The 13,806-nt window shown below is 36.5% G+C and overlaps 2 protein-coding genes across 3 annotated transcripts; both read left to right on the top strand.

Moving 5' to 3' along the window:
* Window positions 1-4,514: 4,514 nt before the first annotated feature.
* LOC113298296 (ras-related protein Rab5-like) lies at window positions 4,515-8,588 on the top strand. Of its 2 annotated transcripts, none has more exons than XM_026546995.1 (8): window positions 4,515-4,693; window positions 4,787-4,864; window positions 4,953-5,120; window positions 5,406-5,454; window positions 5,597-5,670; window positions 6,361-6,454; window positions 7,265-7,368; window positions 8,233-8,588. In XM_026546995.1, exons 1-7 carry the CDS (start codon window positions 4,655-4,657, stop codon window positions 7,366-7,368), a joined length of 606 nt encoding a protein of 201 aa, XP_026402780.1. In that variant the 5' UTR covers window positions 4,515-4,654; the 3' UTR covers window positions 8,233-8,588. The 2 variants fall into 2 exon arrangements, with proteins under 2 accessions (XP_026402780.1, XP_026402781.1); XM_026546996.1 differs by having other exon boundaries at window positions 7,265-7,408; window positions 8,233-8,583.
* Window positions 8,589-9,076: 488 nt separating this feature from the next.
* On the top strand, window positions 9,077-13,290 carry LOC113292944. The gene is made up of 8 exons (XM_026541747.1): window positions 9,077-9,460; window positions 9,551-9,823; window positions 9,925-9,995; window positions 10,083-10,191; window positions 11,396-11,556; window positions 12,069-12,174; window positions 12,267-12,392; window positions 12,965-13,290. Exons 1-8 carry the CDS (start codon window positions 9,269-9,271, stop codon window positions 13,097-13,099), a joined length of 1,173 nt encoding a protein of 390 aa, XP_026397532.1. The 5' UTR covers window positions 9,077-9,268; the 3' UTR covers window positions 13,100-13,290.
* Window positions 13,291-13,806: the final 516 nt, after the last annotated feature.

Here is a 13,806-nt window from a genome sequence, read left to right as displayed (position 1 = left end):
AGAGAACCAAATTTAAAAGAATGTGAAATTGGGGGATAAGAAAAATAATTGGGGAATATAAGAAAAGGACAAAAACTGGATCCAGATATCAATTCGGGGTCACCCCTTATCTAAGTATTTTACGTATTACCTAATCAACCCCTCACTAATCAGGATTAGTGATTAATAATAATTAGTAAAATCATAAGATTTTTGATAAATGATTAGTGTGTGTTTTATTTGAATTTGGGTGAGTGAGGTGAGAGTAGAAGGAGGGAAAAATATTTTTGAGTGGAATTTTTTTTGTGAAAATGGAAGATGATTTTGAGGAGAGAATTGAAGCTGCTGAATCTTTAGCTCAGCTACAACAAGGAGCTAACGACAACAACTCGCAATTGCAATTCTTCGTTGAGCCAACACCCTTGAATGATGATTTTGACGAGTATGGAGAGTTTTTCGAAGAAGCTACACAAGAAAGTAAACTTGCACAACATGCAAGCATCCCCAATACACAGGTAAAGCTGCTAGGAGGTTGAAAAATCTATTTTTTTTCTTTAAACCCGCCATTTTTTCAACTGTAAAACCTAAGTGCCGGCATAGAAATGGTATGAATATCATGACGCAGACTCAATACCGGCATGGTATTCATACTACGACCATGCCGGTAGAGCGATGTCCCCCATTTTGAATATTGATCAGTTAACTTTTTTACCTACCAAGAATATACTACTGAATATTCAACCGACATGGTTTCATTGATAGGTTTTTATGCCGGAACTGCATGAAAAACATACAGGAAACGTTTCCATCTAAAACCAAACACCGGCATGGGAAATTAATAAACATCAACGCCGGAACTCCGTACCGGCGTGGTACCATCAATATCGAGAATGCCGGCAGCGCAACCGGCGTTGTTAAGTTTCAATTTTACAATGCCGGTACCTGCCAAAAAACATACAGGAATAAATGTTTTCCAAAGCTAAATACCGGCATTACATATCAATTATTTTTAATGCCGGAAGCGTGTACCGGCTTGGGCCAATAAATTACGAGAATGCCGGCACCTTGGTTTCGGGCGTTGATGTCTAATGAATCTTTTATGCCGGAATATGTTTCAAATTTGGTCTTCAGTTTTGGTTAAGTTCGACAATGCCAGAACATTGATCGAGCATGCCGGTACGGGTTTCCGACATAGTGTTTTAATTTCGTTTGGAACTAATTTTCATTCGATCTTTAGGTGGTGACATATATTGATCCAACAAATGCAAAGCCGCTTCATCGGGATACGTCGAAATACTAAAAAATACCTCCGGTATGTGACCAAAGAATACTTTTCACCTAGTATCTTGAAATTCACTAATGGATTGCTAGTAATGAACCTTCTAATGAACGTGAAATTGATCTTATGTAGGGAATAATAGATCGAAATGAAGCAATCGCTTGGGCTAAAGAGACGGCTCTTAAGAACATGTGTGTGTTGGTGAGGAATACCGAAGGTTCAAAGAGGCGTTTTGAGATGGCTTGCGAGAGAAGTGGGAAATACAAGGAGAAGAATAGCCACAAGAGAAAGGATTATGTATATCCAAAGAAGACTAATAGGGCATACAAAACTCGTACGAGGAAGTGGGAAATACCCATAGACATCTTCCAACGGATCCAAGTACTGAAGGTAGTTCGCACTAACCCTGTTGCCATTAGTGTCAGGGAATACCCTAGTGCCCAAGATGTATAACAGGTATGCAGCGGCAGTATAACGAATTTTTTTAGGGTCCCATCCATCCTCCAAACTTCTTTTCTTTGTGTTTTCAAAATTCTTCTTAAGCAGCGTCAACTTGATTGTCTTTGTCTTACCAGACGTGGATTCATAAAAGCTCTCCACATAAGTTTTGTAGTCCCAACCAAACATCTTGTTAGTTAGAGCATGCAACTTCGACCATTCTAGGTCCAGAGACTCAACTCCTTCTGCAATTGATTTGCCGATAACACTCAATCCTAGAATGTTCTGAGCATCTTCAGGGATGAAGGTCATCTCCCCAAAATGGAAGTGCATGGTATTGGTTTCACCATTATACCTTTCGACGAAGCAATTGACAGTCACAGAATCAAACTTCACATAATTTTCAACCAAAGCATATAGACCAGAATCCATTACTATTTGTTGGACCTCTTCACATTCCTCGGACAATTTCCAACAATCCGCGGCTTGGTTTCGGCAAACACGCACAACCTTCTTATGATCCTACAATTAGGATACAATACAATTAATATATTTTACATAAATATACAACAATACATATGCACAAGATAAAAAATGCTTACGTAGGTTTGATAGATAGTACGAGCCCACGAGTGCTTGTATCCAAATAGTGTTTTCGGTTCCAGAGCTTCACCCCAAATTCTACCACGTTCAAGGTCAGGTATCATGTCATTAATATGAGGAAGGTGGGAACCTTTAACTTTCACTTTGCCTTTGCCCTTCTTGCCATTGGCTTGTGTTGGTTGTTGACTTGGCCCACTAACTTCGCTTTGGCTTGCTAATTGACTTGGAGGAACCACATTATCTTCATCCTCACTTTCCTCTTCATCTTGCTCATCTTGATCATCATCGTGCTCATGGATTACAACTCGACTACGGTCACCACCACTCTCCCAAATTATCCCTCTTGTCTCAGCCCCCAAACGCTTTTTGCGACCTTCATCTTTCCCTCGAGGAGGGAGAGATTGAGGAGTATCAAGACCGTCCTTCCTTCTTCTCTTAGTGACCGCATCTTTAGTTTTTCTTTTGCTAGCTTCCTTGGATTTTGACCTATATCATAAACACACGCAATGAATGTGAGACAACTCACTTTCAGTTTTTGTACCGGCATTGACTTACTTTAACTAACCACGCCGGTTAAATGTTCCGGCAGTGAACATTGACTATCGAGAATGCTGGTAGTCATATGTAATTCTCTTGGATATCAAAAGACTACTACCGGCACTCTCGAAATAAATCAATTCCATGCCGTAACTTTGTACCGGCAAACAAATCAACCTAAAATCTGTGACGGTATAGGTGACAAATTCTTAAGTTTTCCTGTATGTTTTAAGCCCACTACCGGCATGCTCCAATTATTACAAAAGAATGCCGGTACCCAAAACCGGCATATAATGCAACCCAAAATCTATGCCGGCACTGGTGACAAATTCATAAACTCTCCTATATATTTTAAGTCCACTACCGGCATACACGAATTATTATTCAAGACTGCCGGTACTAAAAACCGGCATAGACTTCGACCCAAATTCTATGCCGGTAGAAAAAATTCAGTTTCATGTGAACCTGGGTTTGGAAACGACATTGAATTCATCCAAGATTAAATGCCGGAACACAAAACTGGCACTGTATTCATACGTATTTCAGTGCCGGTACTCACTGAAACTCAACTGTTCCAGTTAGGGTTCCCGATTCTAATCTAAACCCATTGCTATAAATCGATTTAAACACTCATAAAGTAGTTTAAAATCACTTACCTTCTCACAGAAGCCATGATTGCGAGAGGTTGATTATCCGAATCTTCTTCTTCTTGCTCTTGAGCAATCTTAGCAATTCTTTGTTCCTGTATTTGTTGAGTAATCGATTTTGAGTTCGATTGGGCATTTGTTTTCTTTCGTAGAGGCATTGTTTATGATTCGGTTAGGTTAATCGACGAAGAAATTTTTGAATCGACGAAGAATCGATGAAGAACGATGATTTTTTTTCTTCAAAACCTAACCTTAAGAGTGCCGGTAGTGAATTTAGAGAATGGGGGATATGTTTTGGTTGTTTGATTTTTATGTTTTAGGAGAAAGGGTATAATGGTCTTTTCCATAATGTTTTTTAATTAATCAAAGGATATTTTAGTATTTTCATACTCAAAAATCACCCCTTAGCACACACCATGGGTTTGGGGAAGTAATCAATATCCCCCAATTACTTTTTTTATCCCCCAATTTCGCATTCATTTAAAACCAACAACTTTTTTTTAAATTTATCTAGTGTCGCTTGTGGATGTTTAAGAGAATACTTGAAAACAACTTGAAAAAATATTGTCGAAAAGTCATAAATTAAATTCAATAAAAACAATTCCTTTTTCTTTTACTTCTAATACGTGCTCATGGTACCCAAACACCTTATATAAAGTATAAACCTCGGATAGCCCTATGAAACAAGTACCCCAAACACCTCCGATAGTCCCATGACAGCCAATAAAAGGTCATCAGAATGTTCAGTTCTCGGTTCAAAAGGTTATCAGAATGTTACAGTTCTCGGTTCAAATAGTCCAAATCGGTGGTTGTTGCAAATAAATAAAAAAAGAAATTTTGTTCAGTATCGCGTCAGCTCAAGGAAACCGTCGACCTTAATTGTACACCTGTAGATGTTTTCTCGACCCCCGCATATTAAATCCAGTGGCCGAAATTGTGTCAAACACGGATCTCTAAGAAGATCTAGTGTTATTGGTGCGATTACGTGTACAGGTGGAGTTTTATTCTTTACTACTTCCTAATTGTTTTCTTCCACAATATTTTTGCATTCTCGAATCAAAAAACCTCTCCTCTTTCACTTTCTATAGATCAATTAATTTACCAAAGAACATTGAGATAATCGTAAAAATATAATCGATTCGTCAATATTCTGTGAGTTGTAATATCTCCAATGGCTACAATTGGGAACAACAATCTTAATGCGAAACTTGTAAGTCAAAATCATCAACTTTAGGGTTTCAATTTTGATCATCTAACTTGAATTTCGATCTATATATTGATGATTCTGATTTCCGACTGGCAGGTTTTGCTTGGTGATATGGGAGCAGGTAAATCAAGTCTTGTTTTGCGATTCGTCAAAGGTCAATTTCTCGAGTTTCAGGTAGTTTATATGAATTTTGACTATGATGAATTTGTTTTGATTAGGGTTTTTGGTTCATATTATTGATTGGTCGTATGCGTCCTGACAGGAATCAACAATTGGAGCAGCGTTTTTCTCACAGACGTTGGCTGTGAATGATGCAACTGTTAAATTTGAGATTTGGGATACGGCTGGTCAAGAGAGATATCATAGCTTGGCTCCTATGTACTACAGAGGAGCTGCTGCTGCAATAATTGTTTACGACATAACTAGCACGGTTTGTTTTATTTTGCTTGATTTGTATCTCCTCTTTCTTAGAACTTAACTTGAAAAGTTTTAGATATTGGGAGTGAGATTATTTCTGGACCATTCAGCTTGCATGCATCCTTCTTTACCTGTCAAAGAGAAGAAATAAAATATATTGATTGAGAAGTTTCGTTTTTTTATCACTGGAATGTTATTTGAAAATTTTGGGGCAAATTCATGTTCTATGTTTCATTTTATAGTTTGGAGCAAGTGGTTGAGTTGTTGTTAATAGATTGTTTGTTCTTAAAACTTTTAGGAGTCTTTCACGCGTGCAAAGAAGTGGGTGCAAGAACTACAGAAACAAGGTGTGCTTTAGATATACTTATTGAAGCTGAGGCTTACGTTTAAGAAAATTGGTTTTTGGTTAATTTTGTTCTTGTTCAAATATGGATCAAATTTTGTGTTACTTACACATCTATATAATATCTGCCCTGTACTTGATTTCAGGTAACCCCAACATGGTTATGGCACTTGCTGGAAATAAAGCCGACTTAGAAGAAAAAAGGAAGGTGACAGCTGAGGTCAGTATTGTTTCTTCGGTTCTTTGAGTTTCCTGCTGTTATATCTAAAGATAAATACAAATGGTATAAAATTATAAATGCAAAAGAGGATTTCGCAATGCAACTATCAGTTACCTATTAAACCAAGAAAGCTTTACTCCTTGGTCCTGTCTCAAACTCTCAATCTCTCAATCTCTCAATTTTTTGACATGGTATGTAAAGCAAGGAAGCATAGTGACCAATTGTTGACACATCCTTTTTGTCTCTGAGCTTATGAAACTAGTGGAGGCTGTTGTTATGTTTTTATTTCCTATCAGTATTTTGGTCATGTTTTCAAAAACATGATAGATGCATGTTGAAGATTAGAGAAAAGACTTTTAGGAGGCACGTAATCCTTGTGGAAGTTGCCCTATCGTGCCCATTTTTATTGAGCTGCGCTTCTTCCACCCGGAATTTGATAATCGCATTGTTATGTACCCTAATCAATATTGAGTTGTCTTGTGCTTGTAACACCGATTGTGGCATGTCAACATGCATGGATCTTACATTTACTCTTAGATATTTTTCTTTTTTCTTTTTCGAGAATGCATGTGAATATGTGATGTAGAGTAGATGTATGTAGTCAGACTTTATCATAGACATTTATCTTTTCATTTCGAAGTTCATCATATCTTTATCTTGATTCGTATTGTCATATCATTTCCGCCGCAGGAAGCTCGTGTTTATGCCGAAGAGAATGGTCTTTTCTTCATGGAGACCTCTGCAAAGACTGCTATCAACGTCAACGACATATTCTATGAAATAGGTATGTTTTGGTTTTATTTTTCTTGACATTAGGGACCGACAGTAATTGGATGATTATCATTTGTCAACCTGCAAGTCCTGACTGCTGCTTATAGCATTCAGTATTTTTTGCCGAAGTGTGTGTTTAAAGTTGAAAGTATGATTACTTCAATATGTGGATAATGAGTCTGTGTTGAACTTACCCATATTGTCAAGTAATAAAGAGATTTTCCTGGCAGAGTATCAGTACAGTCTTTTCAAAGGCAATAGTAAAGGAGATCCAATAACATTAGCACCTGCATCAATGATGTTGATCATTTGAAGCTGCTGCTTGATACGTAATTAGTAGCATGATCATAGCGGGAAACATCGGTAGTATGTGAACTGATAGACTCTAGGATCATGGTCGTACGTGGACTAGGATGTAGAAAGCACAGATGCTTTGGCATTTGAGAATGCAAGAGAAGATGCAGCGTGGGTAATCTAAACAAATCAAATCCTGAAAGGCTGGGTCTCACAAACTTTAATGAAATAGGAATGCTGTATGTTTCTCCTTCAATTGCAAGTAGTTTACCTTTCAGAAGATCCTGTACATTTATTTATAGAGATTCTTATTCATTGTTATTCATATATGAGTTGAATACTTTTAAGTAAAATGCTTTCTTATGAAATAAGTACCAGTTGATGTTCTTGGATTGGCTTAGTGTTACAAAGTTTTCTGGTTTCTCTTGGTCTTATTATTCATTTTGAGACTTTCTTTATGACAAATTATGACAAGTACTTTCTGGTGATTCTGTAGCCTGATTTTGGCTTTTTGTTTTGGTGCTAACAGCAAAGAAGTTGCCCCGTGCTCAACCTGCACAAAACCCAACAGGGATGGTTCTTGTAGACAGACCAGCAGAAAGATCCCAAGCTGCATCATGCTGTTCCTCCTAAGTACTTTTTTCCTGTTCTAGTATTAAATTTTGTTTCTTAGGTTGGTAATTGTAATCTTTGGCAACTTCATATGGCTCTCCGACTCTGCCTTTGTCATTTTTCTCTTGGAAGGTTTTCCTGGGTTTCCTGTTTTTACTTGATTTATATTGCGGGGGGTAGGCTGGTTGATATATAGGTTCCAAAGGCGAAACTGATATTGTAGAGCCAATAAGAATGTGTTTGAAGGCGTCGAATTGTTGAAGTTTACAGATATATAGTGGATATGCAGCACTGAGTATATTTTGGGAGCTGAGAATAATTGAATTTGAATATCATTAGTGAACAAAGAGTGATGGTATATGGGGAAAGATTATAGAAGCAAAAGCCCTTTCTTGGAGGTCATAACACAGAAGGCTTGATACCCATTTAGAAATGAGAACCGAACCTAGATACTAGATGTCGGGTATCATTTGGGTCATGATTCCCATTTAGATACCCATTTAGTATATTTTCAACCCAGATCATGACTTCTTCCAATTTTTCTCTATATGGCTCTCAAGGACTCCCTGGTTTTATTTCTCTGGCATTATGCTAATGGATTATTTTCTTACTCTCTGTTCTTTATTACAATTTTTTATTTTCTTTTGTTGCCCCCCTGAAATCCTGTTTCTAGCTAAGCTTTGACTACCATCTGTTGTTTGCTATTCTTTGTTTCAGTCCATGATTAATATTTCTACTTCTCCTACAATACATGCTCCTATGACTTTTATTGTCTAAAGTGTTACAGTAATGCGATATTCATGAATGCTTAATAGTATTGAATGCTTGATGCTGTTTACTTCTGTTTTGCTTTAATGACGTGAATTTTCTAATTTTACTGACCAGATTTACAATAAAGACAATCAAGCTCTATAAATGGTTTAGAGAAGGTGTACCTAGAAGTGGCAAGTGAAATCCTTGGAGCTTGCGAGCTGTGTTTTGGATACACATTGTAAAAGACTCTATTTTCTCTCATCCAGTGTCTTACGTAGTAAGAAGGAACATGGACCTGTGTCTGAACTTTTCTCTAATTTCTTTGAGGTTTGTTCAGTCTATATATGTTCCTGAACCTTGTAAATGTGTTAGTATATAACGTGTGCACCGTTATTGAAAGATATTGTGATGAGTTTGATATTCAGTTGTTCTTATGTCGTTACTCATGTTTACTTTGCATATATGACATTATTTTGGGAACAACAGTATTGAGTTCTCAATATCTCAAGTATCAAGACAGTTGATAAACTCCTGTAACGAACTTACCGAACTAGCTGATGCTCATGTGCGTGTAACAATCATAGGTTCTAACTTCGGGACTCGGGGTCACGCCAAACCTCAAACTGTAGTTTCTCCTGTGTTTCACCAATTACAGAAAATTATATTGTAGCACTAGAAGTAGTCTCCACCACCGCTATGCTAGTCAGGGTTGGTTTTCCCATAGCAAACCATAAAATGCGAGCACGTCGCGTTTACCTTCAGGTATGGAGCATGGTTCGCTTTTGGGCCTCGGCGCATCGAGCAAGGGGGCAAAAATGCCCAGACGTTTTCAGACCGGCGGTTGTTTCACAAACTTTTTTAAACAATTCAAAAATCTTACGAATTAATGAACCGTTGAGAACTTTTCATAATAGTGGGTCCCAAACATTTTCAAACACCGTCAAAATTGAAATCCCAACAGCTATTCTCTCCTCTCTCCCCCTTTCACCAAAACCCCTGCGTTTCAAAAACACAAATTTCTTTTCTTCTCTTCAATATCTAGGGTTTGCGTTATCACAATTTTTCTGCTAGGTTTTGTACTTCAAAATCAGAACTTGGAAGATTAGGGGTTTTTGTGTAGTTCTTTCTCTTTTCATACGATAATTAGGGTTTTTTTGAGAGTACAGAAATGGATATCCCTCAAGATCTTGACGATTACATCAAAGAATCAATCGATTATACTCTAGGTCTACCAGTATCAGAAAGAACATTAGAAACAAAACTACTTGCTTCTGAAGATGCAAGAAAACGACTTCAAGATCAGTACTTTGTTTTACATTCTCTGTTGAAAGAGAAAGACGAATTAATTAAAAGATCTAAGGTTAGTTCTTTTCTTGCAAAATTTTCTGATTTTTTCTTTTGAGAGATATCGCATCTTAAAATCTTTCCGTTTATTCTTTTGATGTTCTAGTCTGAAGCGTGTATGAGTAATCAAGCCGTGAAGAGATTTGTTGAGGAGAATCAGAAATTGGCTCTTGAATGTGAAAATCTTCTTTCTCAATGTTCAAAATTGGAAAGAGAATGTTCATTATATGATCATGATCGAGAGGCTTTGATGGAATTTGGTAACGAAGCCGATGAACGGGCTAAAGAAGCTGAGATTCGTGTTGTTGAAGTTGAAAACGACTTGAAGATACTCTCTGAACAACTTGATTTCTATAAACATCAATGTGATGTTCGCATGGTAATTCCCAGTTTGTTCTTTCTTGAACCTTTCTTGATATTCATCGTATTCATGTTGTTGATTTTAGACTTCTGTTTAATTACTGGAAAATGTATCAATAGGTGAATGAAAGAAAGGCTACTGAAGAATTGATATCGTTAAGACAGAGGGTTACGGAGCTTGAACGTTTACGGTATGCAGTTTATCAATTTCTTTTTTAAACGAGTTCTATGTCCATGTTAAATTTGCTGATCTACTGTCAATTGCTTGGTATAAATAGGTTGCTTGAGTTGCAGGATAATAAGGTTGCCTGTAACAAATATTCCTCATTCAAGACGGTGAATGGAAATTCCCCTCTACAAATGTCAGACGATTCAGACTTAATGAATGTAAGTACTAACAATGTATGTGTTAAATGTGAGTTCGTTTATCGTGCGATATTCATAGGAAAAGAGCTTTTATTTTTTATTAACAGAATGCGATAATATAGAATTATGGATAGCTGTGCACTTTGTAACAAATGCTTATGTAAATGGGAATAAATCACCATAACATAGCTAATCTTTAGGAATATTGACACTCTTATACCAGGAACAGTATAATGATCAATTGATACTTGGTTTACTGGTTCTATAGAAGTTCTCTGTCCGATAAAATTCAGCCTCCTGTGTCGTACTTTGAATTGTTATTCACTACATTCGGAGCTGAACCGACTTGTTTTGTCTATTATCTTTGTCCTGATTGAAATGGTGCATGCTTTGAATTGTAATTAACTGATGCGTTTGAACTCCTTCTAAATCATTAGTAGATATCTGCTCTTATAGAGTTACCTGCATGTGTTATGTTAACTAAAGATAAACTCATGAAAGGCCGTTTAAAAACACGGTTACATTTATCAAGAAATGTACTTAGGGTGTTTATACAAATCATTTTACATTTCTTTGGTGTTGGTTTTGTTCGTCTTATAGACTATTATCCATGTTGGCTTTTCCTCCATCGCAATAAGATGAGAATGCACTTGTCTGCTGTACTGAGTGTGAAATATACTAACATTATAAGGCTTCGGATGCTAACATGTTGGTGAATGGAACTTTTATATCATGTCAGTCATACAACCTTCAGTGGATGGTCTTCAATATTTTCTAATCTCAAGTTGTTTTTACCTCTTCAAAATGAAAATTGATTAAAATGCAAATTGATTAAGTGAAAGATTAGCCCAGAATGTGTTTGCTGACATGTCTCATTTTTCTGCAAGTGATCACAACTGCATTAGTGAGAGTGTCCTCCACAAGTTGGAGTCCTCATTGCATTACAGCTAGTAGGGATTGAACACATGTGTTTGAATGTTTCAACAAGTAAATAGTTTGATCTCTTCTTTTACTATTACTGAGAAGCTTTTTCTCCATTAGGAAGAAACATTCACTTAATCTGTTTCTTGTGCAATATTATTTTAACATGAAGACTTTCTCCTGATTCTCCTTCGCTTAATTTATTAGATGGATTAAATGTATACTAGGCTTTACGGGTAACAGAAATCGTGAATATAACTAAAATACTGAAGGATAACAATAGTGTACTTGTGTGGTGTTGAAGGTCGATTCTTCTGCATTTAGCACCAACTTGGAAGCACATCTGCTGGACTCTCTAATAGTTTCAATAACTGATAAAGATGAAGCTGCGGCAAATGCACACGCTTTTCTAGAGGCAAATAGTGGAGTTGAATCATGTCAAGGTTTACTCAAAATATGGGACAGGTAAGGTCTTCTTCTCCTTGTGTGACTTTTTCTTTTATCTGGGTTAGAATTAAGATATATCTCACCATAGCATGATGCTCGGAATAGATAACCGGTAACCACTAGCACAATAGCTACTTCTCCTATTTTCATGTTCATAGGTTGCTGTAGTGCAATTAAGGATCTGTCATGTCAAAAGCTAAGAAGACAAAGTAAAGCTATATGATAATAACTAAATAGGAATCCTATCCTTATTCATCTACCATAGTCTATATATTAAATATTAATTGAGGTTACTGAATGTAATCATTTACCATCCGACATACAACTACAAGTACGGTACGGCCTCTAAGAGACCCAAAGCTTCAACTAGTTCTAAATGCCTGTGTAACTGTTGCATAATAATACCTCACGGCATAACTTTATTTGTTAATTGACTGCGTCCTGTCAAAAACACCGCAAAATTAGAAGATTCGAACAAGAAATGGGAACCTTATTCTCTGCTTAACATGGTGAAATTTCTTAAACTGCAGCTTGAGTCCAGCAACTCAAAATGTCATAGCATTGGCTTCTGAGATTAGAGCGTTGCAAACCGACAAAGAGCATCTTACAACTAACCTTGTCAGAGCTGAGGAGGAGGTAAATGTGTTTGTTTTTTCTTAATTCGGTTTTGTCATGGTTTACATCCATTTAGACATAATAATCTAATGATTTACCTTTCATGGGTTTAGGTTAAAGCATTGTTTGAAGAAAATACTATCTTGGATGAGGAGAATAAAAGGTTGTTGAGGCAATGCAACAGAGAAAGGCATCATCAAGGATCAGGAGACAAACATACCAGCAGTCCATCAACAAAGGTAATGTTTTGATTAATAATAGGATAAGCTTCATATACTGAAGGCCCTGTTTGTTTACATTTAGAATAATTTGGAAGAAAAAAAAATTGTTTGAAACTGGACAACCCCCATCATAACTAGGTTTTAAGGTTTCAGCATAACCCTAGTGATGTTCGACAGTTTCTGTTCCCAGTCCCTGGGTTTGCACACACCCCGCTACTACTCTTGCATGAACATATAAAATACTGTTGCAGTATCTGGCTCAGGCATATATTACATTCTTAAATAAGAAAATACTTTCCTTTGGGCTAGATATGTTTAGCATACAACATAGAGGGATCCTGCACTTCCATTTACGAAATGCATAATTGGGTAGGAAATATTCTGATTCTAGAATGAGGCGAGAAAAGGTTAAGTTGGTAATGACATGAGTTTATTGAATTTGGCTGACATCCACATATCTGAAAGGTGTTAGCAGCTTTTATCATAACTTTGCTTATTATAACTTTACTTACAGTTTGCTTTATTACCTGTTATGAGTTAAAAGTATTTGCTTGATTCTCATAGTATAATCTATCGCAACTGGCGTGCAGGGAAAAAAGCGTCGTTCAAGCCCCAAAACATGCAGTATAATTGAGAGGAAAATTGATTTCGAGCAAGATTTACCAAGACATCCTCTATCTCCTATTCAGTACAACTCACCAAATTCCAGAGTTTATAACAATTAAAGGAAGGGAGGTCACCACCAGTAGTGGATTTTCTATCCTTTTCTTCTTTTGTGCTTGTATCAAAGATTACGTTACCGTCTTCTGGTAACATACATCTGTTGTTTGACTGATTGAACACTGGGAATCGGCATTACTTCAAAACCTTGATTTTCTATGTTTGTACAAAAACATTTATGAAAGGTTCCTGAAAATTAGTGCATACACAATATATATAGGAAGTCTGAATTCCATTTCTTATTTTCTTATCCTGTTGAATAAAGTTTTCATAATAAGTTGGATGTAAACGTAGGCCTAAACAGTCATACATACTAGATAAAAGAAACCTATTATTGGGACGTCACATTCAAATAATTTTATAATGACTAAACAATCTTTATGTGGTTAGTGCTAATATTCCAATTAACTAATAATTGTTGTAAAATAGAGAAAGAGAGAATGAGACACAAAGCAAAAGGGAAGAAGAACGGAGAAATCTTATTATTATGTGTATCGTAGACAAACATTAGAGCCTCTATTTATAGGCTAGACAAAAGGGCATCCCAGTAATAAACGGGATTTACCCTAGATATTCTTAACATAATTACACGTTTATAACACTCCCCCTGATGACATTGTGTCTAAGCTAAAAACATAACAGGAAAACTCAAAAGAGAAAAACCTGAAACTGCATAAGCACGTAAAGACTTGAAATAATGTTGGACACGCAA

This window comes from Papaver somniferum, chromosome 7, assembly GCF_003573695.1.
Source record: "Papaver somniferum cultivar HN1 chromosome 7, ASM357369v1, whole genome shotgun sequence".
NCBI classification, from domain to species: domain Eukaryota; kingdom Viridiplantae; phylum Streptophyta; class Magnoliopsida; order Ranunculales; family Papaveraceae; genus Papaver; species Papaver somniferum.
The sequence above is the reverse complement of the archived record's forward strand: the minus strand, read 5'-3'. Positions and strand labels throughout refer to the sequence as shown.